Source organism: Portunus trituberculatus, chromosome 44, assembly GCF_017591435.1.
Source record: "Portunus trituberculatus isolate SZX2019 chromosome 44, ASM1759143v1, whole genome shotgun sequence".
In the NCBI taxonomy this organism is placed as follows: Eukaryota; Metazoa; Arthropoda; class Malacostraca; order Decapoda; family Portunidae; genus Portunus; species Portunus trituberculatus.
The window spans coordinates 22,984,478-23,005,339 of NC_059298.1; the positions used below are offsets into that span (position 1 = coordinate 22,984,478).

At 44.2% G+C, this 20,862-nt stretch overlaps 1 protein-coding gene and 2 non-coding genes across 3 annotated transcripts; all 3 read right to left on the minus strand.

Moving 5' to 3' along the window:
- Window positions 1-704: 704 nt before the first annotated feature.
- On the minus strand, window positions 705-2,152 carry LOC123518753 (formin-2-like). The gene is made up of 2 exons (XM_045279755.1): window positions 2,027-2,152; window positions 705-1,316 (listed from the first exon to the last, which is right to left on the minus strand). The coding sequence occupies exons 1-2, from the start codon at window positions 2,150-2,152 to the stop codon at window positions 705-707; spliced, it is 738 nt and encodes a 245-aa protein (XP_045135690.1).
- A 17,810-nt stretch (window positions 2,153-19,962) lies between these two features.
- Window positions 19,963-20,038, minus strand: Trnav-gac. Its single transcript has one exon. It is a non-coding gene; the product is annotated as a tRNA-Val (tRNA).
- Window positions 20,039-20,272: 234 nt separating this feature from the next.
- Trnav-gac lies at window positions 20,273-20,348 on the minus strand. The gene has a single exon. It is a non-coding gene; the product is annotated as a tRNA-Val (tRNA).
- Window positions 20,349-20,862: the final 514 nt, after the last annotated feature.

The window sequence follows — 20,862 nt, forward strand, 5'->3', positions numbered from 1 at the left end:
CAAATATACACAAAAAAGTTCACTATATGTAGAAATGTACACAGTCACGATATCCAACCAAATTTATCATGCATTGTCATTTTCACGGTAAGTTGTTCTGATTGTGATTCTTTGGGAAGGCCGTGTTCATCCTTTTCTTCTTTCTTCTTTCTTTCTTCTTCTTTTTGTCTTCTCATCATCCTCTTCCGTTTCCTCCTCATCATCCTCTTCCTCCTCCTACTCCTACTCTTCCTTTTCTTTTACTTATCCTCTTTCTACTTCTATTTTCTTCTTCCTGTTGCTCCTCCTTTTCTTTTCATCCTCCTCCTCCTCATAATATTTTTTTTTCGTTCTCTTCACTTCATTTTTTCCTCCTCCTCCTCCTCCTCCTCCTCCTCCTCCTCCTCCTCCTCCTCCTCCTCCTCCTCCTCCTACTACTACTACTACTACTACTACTACTACTAATCTTTTACTCCTCTCAATTCATTTCTTTTCCTTCCCCTTCTTACTTCTGCTTCTTTGTTTTCATCCTCCTCATTCTACTTCCTAAATACTACAAAAAAAACTTCCTTCCCAGTCCATTCTGTCAAAAATGTTCTTCTTTCGCCTTTCCCGACATTTTCTCCTTTGCTGAGTGGATTTAGATCAGCTGTTTCAATCTCAAGTCTTTCTTTCAAGTTACAATTTGCACATCACTTGATCAGCTTGGAGTCTTGGCGTGGTGCTCAGGGGGGGGGAGGGTGGTCTAGAGAGAGGGAGGGATTCTTGGGAGGGGGATCAAGGGGGTGGGTGTTCAGAGAGGGGATGGTGCAGGATGGAGGTCCAGGGAAGGGAATCATGAGTAAGATCAAGGAAAGGATCATGGGAGGAGGTACAGGGAGGGGTCTAGGGAGGGAGGTCAGGGAAGGGGTACAGGGAGGTAGTCCATAGTTCAGGGTGGGGGTGTCCAGGGAAGGAATACAGGGAAGGGGTCCAGGGAGGGTGTCCAGAGAGGGGAGTCCAGGGAAGGGATACAGGGAAGGGGTCCAGGGAGGGGGTGTCCATGGAGGGGAGACCAGGGAGGGGATACAGGGAAGAGGTCCAGGGAGAGGGTGTCCAGAGGGAGGGGATACAGGGAAGAGGTCCAGGGAGAGGGTGTCCAGGGAAGGAGTGTCCAGGGAGGGGAGTCCAGGGAGGGGATACAGGGAAGAGGTCCACGGAGGGGGTGTCCAGAGGGAGGGGATACAGGTAAGGGGTCCAGGGAGAGGGTGTCCAGGAATGGGATGTCCAGGGATGGGAGTATAGGGAGGGGATACAGGGAAGGGGTCCAGGGAGAGGGTGTCCAGGGAAGGGGTATCCTTGGAGGGAGTCCAGGGAGGGAATACAGGGAAGGGGTCCAGGAGGGTGTGTCCAGAGGGAGGGGATACAGGGAAGGGATCCAGGGATGGGGTGTCCAGGGAAGGGATACAGGGAGGGGGTGTCCAGGGAAGGGGTTCAGAGAGGTGGTGTCCAGGAGGGATGTCCAGGGACGGGGATACAGGGAAGGGGTCCAGGGATGGGATGTCCAGGGAGGAGGTGTCCAGGGACGGGGATACAGGGAAGGGGTCCAGGGATGGGATGTCCAGGGAGGAGATGTCCAGAGGGAGGGGATACAGGGAAGGGGTCCAGGGAGGGGTGTCCAGGGAGGGGATACAGGGAAGGGGTCCAGGGAGGGGGTGTCCAGGGACAGGGATACAGGAAGGGGTCCAGGAGGGGTGTCCAGGGAAGGGTGTCAGGAGGGTCAGGAGGGGTCAGGAGGAATCCAGGAGGGTCCAGGAGGGGTCAGGAGGTGGTCTAAGAGGGAAGGAGTCTCGTGACGCGTGTGCTGTGGAAGTTACAAGTCTGTTAACGTCTCTCAAAACTTTTCCATTACATTTACACTTCTCTTCAATCTCCCGTCCTGCTGACTGACTCTGAACTAACGCATTCTAAGGAGATCCCGCCCCTCCCCACCCTCCCTCCCACACCTTCACCTCCCCTCCTAAAAAAAAACGGTAAAAAGCATGAAAGAAAACACAAAAACTGTTACAATTGGATCAGTAAGGCTACTTGACTCTCTGTTCCTCACCACGACGATCCCCGCAGTGTCTCGCTGAGGTGGAATTGACGTGATCTTGTTACGCTTTATCTTATTTAACTTGATTTGTTTATTCATTATTTTCTTTATTTTTTCATTTATTTTCTCTTTACTTTTTTTTCCAAAGTGTCACATTCACTTTCACACACACGACACACTGACATCACCAATTCACCACGAACAATGACACCAGTGGGGAGGATTCATCTATGCGTCACATAAACAGGTGGCTTCCATTACCCGTGGCGGCGTGGCGATCACTGCTGACAGCTAACCCGCGGTGGTACGCATGACCGCCGTGTTGATGTACTGCTGAGTAAGAATGATTCACTGCTAAAGAGACTATGAACTGCAGATGTATGATGGATCGTGACACTTAATATTTGTAAGTGAACTCCCTGCATGCTTCTGTTTTTCCATCTTCCTTCGACTTGACTTCTTTTAAGAGCTCAAGACATTTGTCCCTGACTTTCGGCTAACTCTACTTATCTTTAAGGGAACTGGCAATCAAGTGAGCCTTTTTTTATTTATTTATTTTTCGTTACCCTTGGCCAGCTTCCCCTCTTGCATAAAAAATTACAGTATGTGATTTATGAAACGATTATTAACACTACTGTTTGTGTGTAAACTATCTATCTACCTATCTATCCATGATGGGTGTCAGGAGAAGTGTAGAGCTGTAATGTCGCTTCCTTATGGCTACTATCAATCAAATAATATCTCGTCTGCCATTGTTATTGTAGTTTTGAATCGACCAATCAATCACTCAATCAAACAATCATACAAATTTACCATCCAATATTGAGAGAAAAATTGAAATGTTAGTCAAAATGTTCCTTTCTTTGATCTAAGAGTTTCACGTTACTCTATGATCGCCTTAAAACGCTCTATCAAGTCTGAAAAAAACTACAATAGAAATTCATTACCTTGACAATTCTTTTAACAAACCCACTTAACCCCTTCAATACTGGGATACATTTTTACCTTAGGATTTGTACACGATTAAACCATTTCATTGACATTATGAAGGGTTTTTGGAGATCAGGAGATTAATGGCAAGGGTCTTCACTATTTACATCTCCCACATATGTTTCTGAAGCAGTTTAAATCACTAAATAGCAAGCAGAATGAATATGGAAACGCGTCATGGTACTGAAGGAGTTAATAAAAATATGATGAGGAAAAAAAAACAGCAATTAGTAATATATTTTGGTTTCATCTCGGTTCCCTCACTTCACCACTCCACTGTTCTCATCTCTTCTTCCTTTCCTCTTCCTTCTATTCCTCCTCAGCTTGTTCTTTGATTTTCTCGTTTTTTCTCTCTTTCATCTCTTCTTCCTTTCCTCTTCCTTCTATTCCTCCCTCTTTGATTTTCTCGTTTTTCCTCTCTCTTCATGTTTTCTTTCCTTTAATTTCAGTTTTTCTTCCTGGTAATCATTCTTACTTTTCGTTTTCTTCCTCATAACTCTTTCATTTGCTTGTCTCGTCACGCTTCTATCTTTTTTTACTCTCTCTCTTCTCTCTCTCTCTCTCTCTCTCTCTCTCTCTCTCTCTCTCTCTCTCTCTCTCTCTCTCTTGTTAGAACCTGTGATGCATTAGCAGTTTTTTTCTATCTCGAGTTGTTTTTTTTTTTGTTTTTATTTCGTGACAGCTTCTCTTCTTTTTCCTTCATTTATTCTTTTAAGTATATATTTTTTTCTCTCTCTCCTTGCATCTATAACTATTTTTACTTATTTCTCTTCGCTTCTTCCTTTTTGTCTATCAACTTTCTTGCGTTTTCCATGTTTCTCTTCCTTTCTCTTCTTGTTCTTCTTTTATTTTCCTTGTCTTCATATCTCTTTCTGATCTTGCATCCTTTTCTTCTTACTCCTTTCCCTTCTTCATTCTTCATTTACAGTTCCTTTTCTGTCCTGACTCACCATCTACCTATGTTTTATTCTTTCTCCTTCTTTCCATCTTTCTTTTGCATTCACATCTATTCCCGTTCTTCTCTTTTACCTTCTTCCTACTATGTTTTTCCTCCTTTTCTTGCACGTCTGTCCGCTTATCTTGAGTGACCACGACATCCAGGGAGCAAATAATACAAAAAAATAGTAGTAGCAATAAATAAATAAATGAATAAATAAATAAATAAATAAATAAGTAATAGTACCAGTAAACAAATAAATAGAATGAATAAAAAGCATGGAAATAAGGAAGGAGCAAGTCTAGGTAGTTTGTCTCTCACTCAGCTGCTACGTGATGATAGGAGGAGGAGGAGGAGGAGGAGGAGGAGGAGGAGGAGGAGGAGGAGGAGGAGGAGGAGGAGGGCGACACTACACTCCAGCAAGCACCACCACCGCCTCGTCCATCACACTAACAATACATATACAGAAACACGCACTGCAAGAGTAATTCACAGTGCTTTTTTTTTTTTTTTTTCTTTCTTTCTTTCCTAGGATGACCCTGCGGCAAGTGGCCTTCAACCTTCAACTCAACCTCACTGGCATGTTTTCCCAGGACAGCCCCGCGCAGCCTTGTACGGACAGCGCCACGCAGCCCCAGTACTGTCTGATGTAGAGTGCAGATTCCAGCTAACATAACAAGTCTCACATCCCCAACACAGCTCCTACATAGCCCAGCACAGCCCTGTATAGCGTAGTCTTGTGTGTACAGCTCAGCACTGCCAAACAACTCTACACAGCCCACATACAGTCTCATAATAACATAGAGCTTCTCGCAGACTCAGAGCCTCTAGTAAGTCTCATCCTCAATACAGCTCCCACATAGCCCAGCACAGCCCTGTATAGCGTAGTCTTGTGTGTACAGCTCAGCACCGCCAAACAACTCAACACAGCCCACATACAGTCTCATAATAACATACAGCCCCTCGCAGACTCAGAGCCCCATAAACCAAGACATTTACTGCATTATACTCGTGTCATACAAGCCTATACAGCATCACACAGCCTCACACTGCTTCATACAGCCTTATATAGTAACACATACCACCACGCAATCTCAGAAGAGCACTATACAGTATCATACAAGACCCACAAAACAAAAATTAGCCTCATACAGCATCATACAGTCCTACATAGCTCATATACGTCTCCCAATAGCCCTTTAAACAGCCAAATAAGAGCACTATACAATATCACACAGAATCACATGGTTAACAAGACCCACACGACCAAAACTAGTCCCACAGCATCATACACTCCTACACAGCTCATACAATACCCTGTAGCCCTACAAAGAAGGATAGAGCCCCACACTGAAGAACGGAGCGTAAACCATCCCAGAACATGCCCACACAATTACATGAGCCTCCATTCAATCACACACAGCATAACACACGCAGCTCATGACTTACACCATCAGTTCCTAACCCCTTCAGTACCATGACGCATTTTCGTATTTATTCTGCTTAGTACCTGGTGATTTTATACAGCTTCAGATACTTACGTTGGGATTAAAATAGTGAAGACTGTGGCCATTAATCATCTGACCTCCATAGATCCTTCCTAATGTGAATAAAATCGTCCAATTATACCCAAAACTCACGGTAAAAAATGCGTTCCAGTGCTGAAGGGTTGATATTGTGCACTGCTTCTTTTGTGGCCTCGGAATCAAGAATAACAAAGGGCAAGTGAGCTGTGGACGGCAATGCTTCCCTGTGTGACAAGTGCGTGAGGGAGGCTCGTGTCATGCCGCCCGACGAAGGAAAAGGGGTGAGAGGGAGAGAGAGGGAGGGAGGAGGGAGGAATGAGAGAGAGAGAGAGAGAGAGAGAGAGAGAGAGAGAGAGAGAGAGAGAGAGAGAGAGAGAGAGAGAGAGAGAGAGAGAGAGAGAGAGAGAGAGAGAGAGAGAGAGAGAGAGAGAAGAAAGAAAGAAAGAAAGAAAGAAAGAAAGAAAGAAAGAAAGAGAAGAAGAGAGAGAGAGAGAGAGAGAGAGAGAGAGAGAGAGAGAGAGAGAGAGAGAGAGAGAGAGAGAGAGAGAGAGAGAGAGAGAGAGAGAGAGAGAGAGAGAGAGACTAAACATATCTTGACTATTTCCTTTGTTGAAGTCCTGACGAAACTCAACCGATTGCATCTCGACTGGACTAGACAGGACTGGACTGGGCTGGGCTGGGCTGGACTGAACTGGGCTGGGCTGGGCTGGACTGGACTGGGCTGGGCTGGGCTGGACTGGACTGGGCTGGGCTGGGCTGGACTGGACTGGGCTGGGCTGGACTGGACTGGACTGGACTGGGCTGGACTGGGCTGGGCTGGGCTGGGCTGGGCTGGGCTGTGCTGGGCTGGGCTGGGCTGGGCTGGGGTGAGTTGGACTGGGTGTCATTCGTTCACTTCTTCAGCAATTTGCCTTCAAGATAACACGTCCAGCAGTGTCTCAGTCTTCCTTCCTTCGTCTGTGTCAATGTTAACACTTTGCTTCCATCAATTCAAGGAAGCAAACGAAATAAAGCCTTTACTAATTCAAAGCAAAGAAAATACAGGCTTTATCAATTCAAAAAGGCAAAGAAAATTAAGCCTCTATCAATTAAAAGTAAAGAAAATAGTCTCTATCATCTCAAATAAAGAAAATAAAGTTTCCATCATTTCAAAGTCAAGAAAATAAAGCCTCTATCAATTCAAGACTGAAGAAAATAAAGACTATCAACTCAAAGCAAAGAAAATAAAGCCTTTATCAATTCGAAGCAAAGAAAATAAAGCCTCTATCAATTCAAAGAAGAAAATAAAGCCTCTATCAATCAAAATAGCAAAAAATAAAGCCTCTATCAATTCAGAGTAAAGAAACAAACCCTTTATCAATTCAAAGTAAAGAAAATAAAGCTATCAATTCAAAGTCAAGAAAATAAAGCTTCTATCAATTCAAAACTAAATAAAATAAAGCTTCTATCAATTCAAGACCAAAGAAAATAAAGCTTCTATCAATTGAAGACTGAAGAAAATAAAGCTTCTATCAATTCAAGACTGAAGAAAATAAAGCTTCTATCAATTCAAGACTGAAGAAAATAAAGCTTCTATCAATTCAAGACTGACGAAAATAAAGCTTCTATCGATTCAAGACTAAAGAAAATAAAGCCTCTATCAATTCAAAGAAGAAAATAAAGCCTCTATCAATTAAAATAGCAAAAAATAAAGCTTTTATCAATTCAGAGTAAAGAAAACAAACCCTTTATCAATTCAAAGTAAAGAAAATAAAGCTTCTATGAACTCAAGACTAAAGAAAATAAAGCTTCTATCAATTCAAGACTAAAGAATTGATAAAGCTTCTATCATTTCAAGACCAGAGAAAATAAAGCTGCTATCAATTCAAGACTAAAGAAAATAAAGCTTCTATCAATCCAAGACTGAAGAAAATAAAGCTTCTATCAATTCAAGACTGACGAAAATTAAGCTTCTATCAATTCAAGACTAGAGAAAATAAAGCTTCTATCAATTCAAGACTAGAGAAAATAAAGCTTCTATCAATTCAAGACTGAGAAAATAAAGCTTCTATCAATTCAAGACTGAAGAAAATAAAGCTTCTATCAATTCAAGACTGACGAAAATAAAGCTTCTATCAATTCAAGACTGATGAAAATAAAGCTTCTATCAATTCAAGACTGAAGAAAATAAAGCTTCTATCAATTCAAGACTAGAGAAAATAAAGCTTCTATCAATTCAAGACTAGAAGAAAATAAAGCTTCTATCAATTAAAAGAAAAAAAAGAGTAAATACGGTAAAATGAAAAGGAAGAAAGAAAAGACAAAAAAAAAAGTCACGATCCACTTGTAAAATAAAAAAAAGGGCCACGATTCACTTGTCTTCATTTTCTTGGGGCCTTGAGTGAGTGCCGGCTGTCACACCACGCGTCTCTCCACCACTGAAACACAGCTCAAGTAAACAATAGTCGCGTCTCACCCGCCCTTTCATTGCCGAACCTTGAGTAAGCGTCGAAAATAAGTGTGGTTTTCAATGGTTCTGCTTTTTTCTTTCCCATTTGGTCTTGTTTTTACTTCTTATAAGGCAATGGGTCGAACTAGGAAGGAAGGAAGTATACTTATAGACAGACATATGTACACATTTTTGGTATTAAACCCTCCAGTACTATTACGCGTTTCAGTATTCCTTCTACTTGCTATTTGGTGATTTTATACAGCTTCAGAAACTTTTGTTGGGGATTAAAATAGTGAAGACTTTAACCATTAATCTTCTGACCTCCATAGACCTTTCCTAATGCCAATAATAAAAAAAAAACTTACACAAATCTCAAAGTAATAATGTGTCCCAGTATTGAAAGGGTTAAGAATACCAGTTTTAATTTTTTTCTGTTACTTTCGTAGGAATACAATCTCATCCTTTTTTTTCTTTTCTCTCTATTTCTATTTTTGATCGGGCTCGTTCACACGTAAATATAAACAAAAAAGTAAGTTCTTCACCTCACATTCTTCATTTCAACGTAACTATCCATAGAATTGAAGTGTCGCTTTGAAGTTCTCCTCATCTCACTCATTATTTCTTGCACGTAAAGAGAAAATTGAGAAAAAAATAGATCAAGAAATATATCGTTAGCTCAGATCACATTTTTTTTTTACTCTCTTTTTCTGTCAGGGGAGTTGAGTTTCCCGCTGCGGCGCAAGAACAACTGGTCCGTAATAAAGCTTGACAGAAATAACAGCGCTCAGGTTACACCACACACTCATTCTTGGGAGATATCATGCGCTGTTCCTCCGTGTCCGGCTTGGCGAGCATACTTAGCTTATTGGTATATCATGTACAGCGGCAAGACATCTCTTTTTCTTCTTTTTCTAGTAGGTAACAGTGCACAATGAAGTTCAAACACACACACATAGTCACACACACACACACAGACACACACTTTCACGTAATAGAATCATAGAACTTAAACCGACAAACACAGCAGGAAATAAAACAAACATACACACACACACACACACACACACACACACACACACACACACACACACACACCTTACAGTCTACTTTCACGTAATGTAATCATAAAACTTACACCAACAAACACAACACAAAATAACACACACACACACACACACACACACACACACACACACACACACACACACACACACACACACATCAAGGTACGTACACAAGAGATGTGATTTCGCACGAATCCTGAGCCGCCTCGCCGCCATTCATCACTCAAAATTGCAGAGCACGCGGTGTTTCTGACGGACCAAGGACGGGCCGCCAGTGACGAGGGTGAGGGCGAGGCGAGGCGGGGTGAGGCGGGATAAGGGGTGGGTGGGTCAGGGAGGAGGCGAAGGAGGCAAGAGGCAGAAGAAAGAGGGAAGGGCATCAGGAAAAAGAGGGGAAACAGGATCTAGGACAATAATCAACGTAGAGCATGGAAGATGAGAAAGAGAAAGAGGAGAGGGAGGAGGAGGAAGAAGAAAGGAGGAAGAAGGAAATGGTGGTAAAGGTGAAACAAGATCTAGATGCACAATGGATGATAAGAAGGGAAGAGGAGGAAGAGGGAGAAAAGGAAGAGGATGAGAAGTCGAAATAAAACAGGATTTGAGAAAAGAACAATACTAGAGATAAAAATAAGAAGAAAGATGGGAAAAAGAAGAATAAAAGAATAAAAGAGGAAAAATGAAAACAGAAAGAATAGGAAACAAAGAAGCAATGAATGAAATGAACGAAATGTAAGACGAAGAAAGAGAGGAAGAGGTGAAATAAAGAAAGAGGAGAAAGAGGATATGGAAGACAAAAGAGGTGATAGGAAAAAATAACAACAGGGAATGAGAGAAGAGGAAGAAGTGAAGGAAAACAAGGTGGATGCAATAGAAAAATTCACTGAGAAAATTAGGATAAAAAATAAAGGAAAAACAGAAAAGATTAAAAGGGAGAAAAAGAAAAAGAAAGTAATAAATCAGAAAATATGAGAGAGAGAGAGAGAGAGAGAGAGAGAGAGAGAGAGAGAGAGAGAGAGAGAGAGAGAGAGAGAGAGAGAGAGAGAGAGAGAGAGAGAGAGAGAGAGAGAGAGAGAGAACGTGAGCCAGAAAAAGGAAACATGAGAGAAAGGAAGAAAAGGTAAAAAAGGAAGAATAGATAAAGAAGGAAGAAGAAAGAAATAAGGAAAAAAATGGTAACAGAGGAGGAGGAAGAAAGAAAATAAAAATAAACAAAGGAAAGAAAACACGAAGAAAGAAAAAAAGAAGGAAACAAGAAATAAAGGAACCACGAAAGAGAGAGAACACACTAACAAAGAAAAAGAGTTTAAGAAAGAAAATTAAAGAAAGAGAAAAGAAACAGGCGAAAGAGAGAAGGACCATGATAGTTTGTAAGAAAGGAATGATGGGAAGGAAGGAAGGAAGGAAGGAAGGTATGGAAGGAAGGAAGGAAGGAAGGAAGGAAGGAAGGAAGGAAGGAGGAAGGTATGGAAGGAAAGACGGAGAAAAGTATGGAAGGAAGGAAGGAAGGAAGGAAGGAAGGAAGGAAGGAAGGAAGGAAGGAAGGAAGGAAAAAAAACGAGATTACGTAAGAGAGAGAGAGAGAGAGAGAGAGAGAGAGAGAGAGAGAGAGAGAGAGAGAGAGAGAGAGAGAGAGAGAGAGAAAGGCAATCAGGAGAATCACGCAAATAACAACCTAAACACATACATTGACCCAAACACCACGTCAGGAGTAACACGCCCTCTGTCACCCCGGCGCGCCCATCAGCATGCGGCGCGACCCTGGGATCAAGGCCACACACACACACACACACACACACACACACACACACACACACACGCCCGGTATCTCAGTGGTTAGAGCGCTGGCTTCACAAGCCAGAGGACCGGGTTCGATTCCCCGGCAGGGTGGAGATATTTGGGTGTGTCTCCTTTCACGTGTAGCCCCTGTTCATCTAGCAGTGAGTAGGTACGGGATGTAAATCGAGGAGTTGTGACCTTGTTGTCCCGGTGTGTGGTGTGTGCCTGGTCTCAGGCCTATCCGAAGATCGGAAATAATGAGCTCTGAGCTCGTTCCGTAGGGTAACGTCTGGCTGTCTCGTCAGAGACTGCAGCAGATCAAACAGTGAAACACACACACGGCTGTACCCAAGCTAAGAACTATCAGTACTTGTGGCTCTGTGCTCAACAAGGAGGCTGTTTTGCATACTCAGCCGATCTCGCGTGCAAACTTCCCCTTCCTCCAGAGCACGCCCGCACACTTACACGCCCACCGCCCATCCAGCCCTTCAGCGCCCCCGGCAAGCAGTCTGGCTCCCCTCCCTTCCCCAGCAGCAACAGCAGCAGAAGCAGGGAGGAGCAGCTCAAGCAAGAGGGACAAATGTATATAATTAACTCATAAACGTTGTGGTCGCCAAGAGAGGAGAGTGACGCGTGATACACTCAAATGTTTGGGTGTCTGGCAGGGACCGCGCTCAGGGGAAAAAATAAACAAAAACTTAGGAGGAATGGAAATTGAAGTAGCAGTAATACAGGAGATGTTGAATGTACTGTAATTACATTGAAATGAATAGTGTGTGTTTATCTGAGGATGCCGATACATAACTCAGTGGGTCTGTGTGCCTGCCTGCCTGCCTGCCTGCCTGCCTGCCTGTGCTCTTAACTCCTTTCATACAGAGACGCAGTTTTACCTTGATTCTTGGGTATGATTAGACGATCTTATTTGCATTAGGAAGGATCTATGGAGGTCAAAAGATTACTGGCCCGAGTCTTCACTATTTCAATCCCAACATCTGTTTCTGAAGCTGTATAAAATCGCCAAATAGTAACCAGAGTGAATATGAAAACACGTTATGGTACCGAAGAGAATAAGTGAAGGAATAATGCGAATATCGAGCTAAAATTTAAATATAAAACTAAAGGAGATGAGATGTCAATTAAATACAAACAAGACAGATCGAAAATATAACTTACTCGCTTCATACAGAAATGAGCGAAGGAGGAAAAAGGTAAAATCATGAGACAATAACACCCCTTCTACCTAAAAATATAAAAAAAAACAGGAAATGAAAGGGAAAAAATGCAGTAAGGTAAAAGACTGCTCTAGGTAATAACATTGTAGCTAATAATCTGCCAAATAAATCGATTAAAGAAGGAACAGAGGAAAGGCAAAAAAGATAATGGAGGAGGAGGAGGAAGAGGAGGAGGATAGAAGAAAGACAAGCCGGTATAATTAAAGTGTACGTGAAAAATTTGTTAATTTTCATATATTAGAGGAGAAGAAGAAGAAGAAGAAGAAGAAGAAGAAAAGAACACTAAGGACAAGAAAAACGACAAAGAAAAGATCGAATTGAGAGAGAGAGAGAGAGAGAGAGAGAGAGAGAGAGAGAGAGAGAGAGAGAGAGAGAGAGAGAGAGAGAGAGAGAGAGAGAGAGAGAGAGAGAGAGAACAGGAACAATAAATAAAAAGAGGAGGAGGAGAAGGAGGAGAAGGAGGCAGTAGGAGGGAGATAAAAGAAGAAGAAGAACAAGGCGGTGGTAATCAAAATGTACGTGAAAAATCTGTTAAATAAATCGATTAAGCTTGTAGCGGAGACACGGCTGGCTGGCTGGCTGGCTGGCTGGCTGGCTGGCTTGGGAGAGGCAGAGAGGCGGGGAGGAGGGGAATAGGGAAGGCTGGGAGGTGGGCTGGCTGAGGGACTTAATTTATCGCCTGTGTCTTGGAGAGCGCCGCTACGTGAGGCCAGATTGTGATGCACGCCGCGCTCACCAGGGAAATGAATCTCGGCCACTGATGCCCCGTGGAACACCTATCCTCCTTCGCCGCCGCCGCCGCCGCCTCATCCTCTTCCTCCTCATCCCAGTACTCCTTCTCCGACTCCTCTTCTTTTTCGTTCCTATCTTCTTCTTAGTCGTGTTTTTTTTTTCTTTCTAGTTTGATTATTTTTTTTCTTCTTCTTCTTCTTCTTCTTCTTCTTCTTCCTACAACTCTTCTTTTTCGTCCTCATCTTCCTCTTACTCGTCGTCTCCATCGTTCTAGTCTTCCTTTTTTATCTTATCTTACCTTTTTATGTTTACTTTTATTTTTTCTTCCTTTCCTCTTCCTCTTCCTCCTCCTCCTCCTTTTCCTCCTACTCCGAGTCCCCTTCTTTTTCGTTCCCATCTTCCTTTTAGTCATCGTCTGCTTCGTCTTACTCATTTCATTTTTTTTCTTTCATCTTTTTTCTCTTCCTTTCCGCTTCCTCTTACTTCTCTTCCTCCTCCTCCTCCTCCTCCTCCTCTTCCTCCTCCTCTTCTTTTTCGTCCTCATCTTCCTTCGTCGCCGTCTCCTTAGTGGTCTACGTTTTCTTGTCTTATCTTTGTTTCTTTATTTTTTCCCTTTCTTCTTCCTCCTTTTCTTACTCTTCTACTTCGTCTCCATCTTTCTACTAGCCATCGTCACTTTCCCCTTTCTTTCCTTCTTCTTTGTCTTCTTTCTTGCCCTTCGTTTTTTTTTTTTTTCTTCTTTGCCTTCTTATTCATTGTTCTTTCTTATATTCGTTCTTGTTTTTATTCTTCATTTTCCTGCAAGTCCTTCTCCTTCTCTTCCTCTTCGTCGTTCTTCTCGCCTTCGTTACTTCTCCCTCCAGCTCCTCATTCTTGTTCGTTACTTTGTTTTTCGCATTTTTCTTCGTTTTGTTATCTTCTTTCTTTCCTTTCTCATTTTCTTCTTCCTCTTCGCCTTCCTTGTCTTCCTCACGGTTTTCGTTTTTGTCAATATACTGGCTTCACTACTACTACTACTACTACTACTACTACTACTTTTACTACTACTACTACTACTACTACTACTACTACTACATCTCATCTTCGTCCACTTTCTTCCTATCTGTTTATTCTTTCGGTTTCCTTTCATCATAGAACCAGTGTTACTTTTACTTACTACTACCACTATCACTACCGCCACTACTACTACTACTACTACTAAAACAACTACTACTACTCGCACCACCTCCTCCTCCTCCTCCTCCTCCTCCTCCTCCTCGTCGTCGCCAGAAGTACAATGGTCCAAGACAGTCAGATTTATTGGCATTAAAACACACACATGTACTTTGGAGTATACGTACACACACGCGCCAATAAACACACACGCAACCTGGATGTGCCTGATTAGCATAGCAGGTTCTGGAGAGTGTTATGGCACTGTTGGGTGGGTGGGGTGGGTGGATGGATAGGTGTGGGTCTCTCTCTCTCTCTCTCTCTCTCTCTCTCTCTCTCTCTCTCTCTCTCTCTCTCTCTGTACTGTTGTTGGTGTTGTTGCTGCTGCCGCTGCTAACTCGACCCTATCTTATAAATCTCTTCCGCCTAATGATTTTCTTCTGTAAAACCGCCATTCCCGTACCGGAATACAGATGCAACATTAATTCCGAGTATTTCCTGTGTTGCTACGGCGCTCACATAACAATTGTCCAAGACTTCGCGACCTGGCTGGATGGCTGGCATGGCTGGGATGGCTGGCATTGTCTGGCCAGCTGGGTGGCTCCATGCCTGGCTGGTTACATGGTTGGCTGGCTGGCTGGTTGGTTGGATTTCTGGCTGGCTACATGGCTAACTACATGGCTGACTGGGCGTTTAGTTGGCTGGCTTGTTGACTTGCTCGCTGGCTAGCTGGCTGGCTGGTTATATTGCTTGCTGGCTGGTCGGGTGGCTGGCTGGTTGGATAGATGGCTGTCTGGATGGATGCCTGTTTGATTGGCTGGCTATATGGTTGATTGCTGCTGGCTGGCTGGCTGGCTGGCTGGCTGGCTGGCTGGCTGGCTTTTTGGTTGGCTGGATGACTAACCTGTGGAATGGCAGGCTGGCTGGCTAGGTGGCTGGTTGTCTAATTGAGTAACTGGTAGACTGTTTGGTTACCTGACTTTCTGGTTGACTGGATGGTTGTCTGGATGGTTGGCTTAGTGGTTGGGTGAGTGGTTGTCCGGGTGGTTAGGTTAGGTTAGGTCAGGTTACGTTAGGATACGATGCTTGGCTGGATAGTTGGCTGGATAGTTAGTTGCCCTTAGCGGATGGGGTGGATGGTCGACTTAAAGACTGGGTGTTTGGATGGTTGGCGTAATGGGTAGAAAATTGAGTCAGTGCTGGAATAGGTGGTCATTTGGTTGGCTTTTGGTTGGCTGACTCGTTGGTTTGTTTATTGGTTGCCTTTCTCAGTGGCTAAATGGTTGGCTGGATAGACATTTCATTTCTTTGCCAATTGTGTGGTTTTCCAGCTAAATATCTTGCTACGTGTTTGGTCTGGTGGGTGTGTGGTTTGCCTGCTATTTGGCTTACTGGTACACTGGCATGGAAGTCGTTTGGTTTAGCAGCTGTGTGGTTTGGTATCAGGCTGGCGGGTGGACTGGCTGGGTAAGGCGTGTCCTCCTCACCCCGGTAACCAGGCGCCGATAAATCACTCGGAGCTTCTTATTAGACCAGCACCCGAGTGTCATTTGGCGGTGGTCGGCCGTGCTTCAAAGAAAGACAAACTTGTTGCGATTAGTATTCATGCCGCCGGTGACGTGCCTACTGCTGCGCTGCGGACCGGGAGTCAAGCAGTGTGTGTGTGTGTGTGTGTGTGTGTGTGTGTGTGTGTGTGTGTGTGTGTGTGTGTGTGTGTGTGTGTGTGTGTGTGTGTGTGTGTGTGTGTGTGTGTGTGTGTGTGTGTGTGTGTGTGTGTGTGTGTGTGTGTGTACTATGTAATGGACTGCTGTGAGAGTCTGGGGTAGCTGATGTAATGGACTGCTGTGAGAGAGTCTGGTTAGGTTAGGTTAGGTTAGGATAGGTTGGGTTGGGTTAGGTTAGGATAGGTTGGGTTGGGTTAGGTTGGGTTAGGTTAGGTTAGGTTAGGTTAGGTTAGGATAGGTTGGGTAAGGTTAGGTTAGGTTGGGAGCTTAATGGGGAATTTTCATAAGCTTATTGACTTTTAATACATATTGAAGAAGAACAAGAAGAAGAACATGAATAAGAAGAACAAGAAAAAGAAGAACAAGAAGAACAAGAACAAGAAGAACAAGAACAAGAAAATGATGATGATGATGACGATGATAATGATAATGAAGATGATAAAGATAAAGATAAAGATGATGATATAGAGGAAGAAGATGATTTAGAAGATGTAAAAGATGTAGATGCAAAAAACGAAGATATAAAGGATAAAGAAGAAAAAGAACAAGAATCAAACAAGAACAAGAACAAACAGAAGCAGAAGCAGAAAAAAAGAACAAGAAGAATAAATAAGAAAAACAACAACAAACTGTACACTACAAATAACAAATATAACGTGAGAAGCAGAGAGAGAGAGAGAGAGAGAGAGAGAGAGAGAGAGAGAGAGAGAGAGAGAGAGAGAGAGAGAGAGAGAGAGAGAGAGAGAGAGAGAGAGAGAGAGAGAGAAAGAAAGAAAGAAAGAAAGAAAGAAAGAAAGAAAGAAAGAAGGAAGAAAGAAGGAAGAAAGAAAGAAAGAAAGGAAGGAAGCAAGCAAGCAAGCAAGCAAGCAAGAAAGAAAGAAAGAAAGAAAGAAAGAAAGGAAGGAAGAAAGAAAGAAAGAAAGAAAGAAAGAAAGAAAGAAAGAAAGAAAGAAAGAAGAAGGAAGGAAGGAAGGAAGGAAGGAAGGAAGGAGAGAGAGAGAGAGAGAGAGAGAGAGAGAGAGAGAGAGAGAGAGAGAGAGAGAGAGGGGAGAGACTGGTCTGGTGTGGCTGTCGTTGAAGAGAAGACAACGAGGAATACCGCACACTGACTGACACTTCCAGCTGATAGGGGACTGATCTCCGGACTTGAGGTGAGCTGAGCAAGACCAAGATGGGACTGTTTTCTGCCGTGTGTGTGTGTGTGTGTGTGTGTGTGTGTGTGTGTGTGTGTGTGTGTGTGTGTGTGTGTGTGTGTGTGTGTGTGTTTTCCAGCATAGGAATGGGGATACGGATATGGATTTATAGAATGTAGTTTTTGAGTTTGGGCTTGTGAGGAGGAGGAGGAGGAGGAGGAGGAGGAGGAGGAGGAGGAGGAGGAGGAGGAGGAGGAGGAGGAGGAGGAGGAGGAGGAGGAGGAGGAGGACAAGGAGGACGATGACGACGACGAAGAAGACTAGACAAATAAAAAAAAACATTAAAGAGGAGGAGGAGGAGGAGGAGGAGGAGGAGGAGGAGGAGGAGGAGGAGGAGGAGGAGGAAGAGGAGGATGTCAGTAGATGAAGGGTGTAGGGAGGAGAGAAAGCAGGCAGAAGAGGTCATGCTGCTTTCCTGGTACTCAGCATTCCAAACTAATACTATAACTAATCTTAATAAGAGCACCTGAATACACTGAGGCGGCGTGACGAAACATCAAAGGGCGCTCTCCTCATTGTCTCCCCACAGAGAGAGCGTCGGGAGTTCGCACAGTGGCGCAAGATGTTCTCAAGACACAGGGAGCCCAACCACCCAGCCCCGCACACCTGCCCCTGTTCTTCTACACCTTCAATTTGCGGACGGGTCGCGGCGGGGACGTGTGCGCTAAAGTGGAGAGTTTAAGCGTCGTATTTCAAGAGCGGGTGACAAGTGCCGGTGGGAGGAAGGCTTCGTAAGTTAGTATATTATATAGAAACCCGGCTGACAGCACAATGGGTCGGGGCGGGTCGGGTAGTTACGCGGAACGAAATGGGTAATAACACAGCACTAGGCCGCGGGGGTGACAGTGTAGCGGCGCGGCGTAGTGTAGCGGGGGCGCCTTTGCTGTTCCTGCTCCACCCCACCCCTTCCTGCCTCCCTATATTCCTGCCTGCCTACACACAATGCTCCTTCTCTCCCTGTCTCTCTTTCCCTCTCTACTCTTTACTAATATTCACTACTACTAACTACAACAACTATTACCACTCCTCCTCCTATACTACTACCACTACCACTACCACTACCACCACTACTACTACTGTTACTGCTGGTTTGCTCCCGCTTTGCTCCTCCGATAGCTTAACGATAACATCTTGCCTAACCTGTCATGTTTTACTTCTTCTCCTCCTCTTCCTTTATCTAATCTCTGCTTCATCTCATCTCATATTTCATCACACTGTTCTCTTTTTTTTTTTTTTTTTCTCCTCCAAACCATTTCATCTCGCTATTTGGTGTTCAGGGTCTTACGTTATAGCCGTGCGTTCTCTCTCCTCTCCTCTCCTCTCTCTCTCTCTCTCTCTCTCTCTCTCTCAGCACCGTACCTGACAACTTATTTTACAGCAGGGCGTTCCGGTTAGCCGACAGAACGTTCATGGTAGGAGAGGCTAAAGGGATACATGGATTCAGTGAGTCTCGAGGTGAGTTCCTGCGGGCGAGATGACTTGTCTTGCATGGCTCTCACGCCAACGTCACGTCCCTGCCAACACCCGCCGGCTCGCAGCACCCCACCCGCCGTAAATGGTGCAGTTTATGAGACGGTAAGAAAATACCAATAGATAAAACAGATAAAATACAATAAATAGATACAATAACGAAATAAATACAACAGATTATATTGTTTCTGGTTCTTGCGTGTATTTCTAACTATAATGCTACAAAAACATGAAGTAATAGACGCGAACATTGATTATTAACATGATCTGACCTTTGGATGTTAAACTGGCGTCATCTTCAGTGCCTAAAATGAAATAAAATAAAACGTCACCTTCTCTCCTCAGCTCAAATAAAGTTACATCAGTGAAATACGGAACAAAAATGAGGTAAGATATCATTTTCTCTGTACTTACATGTTTTAATTAACACCTGTATTATTCTCCCTAGTAAATAATCAAACTAATTAAATATCTTGGTAAAAAAGTAACGAAAAATAATTAGCTCCTGCCATTTACCCAAAGCAGCATGCCATGGTGCAAAACATACGCACATTATTATACATTCTAATAGGGGGAATAATTTATGACTTCCTCCCATGATTTACGTCTCACCGATAGCCATCCACCTTGAGGGTACACAACCACAAAGGCAGCGACGACCAAGGGTACATTTGCTTATATCAGAGGCTAATGGTGACTGCCTCGCCGCTCACTCAACACTGAATTCGGAAAAAAAAAAAATCAAGTGTCCAAGCTAAGCGCCGAGAGGCAGAATGATTTTCACACCTGAATTTGCTCTCCGGGGAATTATAGTGCGCTGCCGCTGAAGGAGAAAATACCACGAAATTTGAACATAAATAAGACTCGGCGAGGAAGCCAGCACACCCACGCGTTCAATGATTACACCGTATCATTTAATCCTGTATACCGGACGCGGAAAAAAAAAAAAATTCAAGAACACAAGGAAAATAAGAAAACGTTATATTTTAGTCTTTTCTCGGGAACAGAAATATTGGAGACAACAGTACCAATACGCGAAAATAAAAAAAAATAGAAAAATTGTGATTACAGGATTGTCTAGCAGTGGAAGCCTTAGATACCCTGGAGACAACTTCGAAAAAAAATAAATAAATGCAGTTTGCGCAGGCTGGTACTAATACACTCAACAAGAGCGAGAACGGCTCTGAGGTGTTGGACAGACAAACTACACGCAGCAGCAACACTCTGGGCGATGCTTGACCCTTAACAGACAGAAGGGATAAGAGGCACATTGCACGCCACATTACACTTTACCTTCCCTGTTCCGCTGAGACTACGGCAATTGCAATGCCACGCTTCTCGCTGCCCTTCCGGCTCTTTCAATCTTGCAATACCAGGGATGAATAAATAAATGTTAGTGCGTATATGGTGTGTGTGTGTGTGTGTGTGTGTGTGTGTGTGTGTGTGTGTGTGTGTGTGTGTGTGTGTGTGTGTGATTCACCACAGTCGCCTACTGGTCACCCAGCCAGTTTTTCCCATTACAGAGCGAGCTCAGAGCTCATAGACCGATCTTCGGGTAGGACTGAGACCACAACGCACTCCACACACCGGGAAAGCGAGGCCACAACCCCTCGAGTTACATCCCGTACCTATTTGCTGCTAGGTGAACAGGGGCCACACATTAAGAGGCTTGCCCATTTGCCTCGCCGCCTACGGGACTCGAACCCGGACCCTCTCGATTGTCAGTCGAGCGTGCTATAACCACTACACTACGCGGTGTGTGTGTGTGTGTGTGTGTGTGTGTAATTCACCTCGGTCGCCTACTGGTCACCCAGCCAGTCTTCCCCATTACGGAGCGAGCTCAGAGCTCATAGACCGATCTTCGGGTAGGACTGAGACCACAATACACTCCACACACCGGGAAAGCGAGGCCACAACCCCTCGAGTTACATCCCGTACCTATTTACTGCTAGGTGAACAGGGGCCACACATTAAGAGGCTTGCCCATTTGCCTCGCCGCCTACGGGACTCGAACCCGGACCCTCTCGATTGTCAGTCGAGCGTGCTATAACCACTACACTACGCGGTGTGTGTGTGTGTGTTTCACTGTTTGATCTGCTGCAGTCTCTGACGAGACAGCCAGACGTTACCCTACGGAACGAGCTCATAGTTCATTATTTCCAATCTTCGGATAGGCCTGAGACCCGGCACACACCACACAACGGGACAACAAGGTCACAACTCCTCGATTTACATCCCGTACCTACTCACTGCTAGGTGAACAGGGGCTACACGTGAAAGGAGACACACCCAAATATCTCCACCCGGCCGGGGAATCGAACCCCGGTCCTCTGGCTTGTGAAGCCAGCGCTCTAACCACTGAGCTACCGTGTGTGTGTGTGTGTGTGTGTGTGTGTGTGTGTGTGTGTGTGTGTGTGTGTGTGTGTGTGTGTGTGTGTGTGTGTGTGTACAAGTAGAATCGCCTATCAAATTTTCACGGGGATGTGAGAAGTGAGCGCCGTGCAAGACAAGCTGAATCCAGCAGATCTCACCTTGAGCGCCGCAGCGTCCCATCCACTTCGCTCAGAGTCAGTGACGCGAAA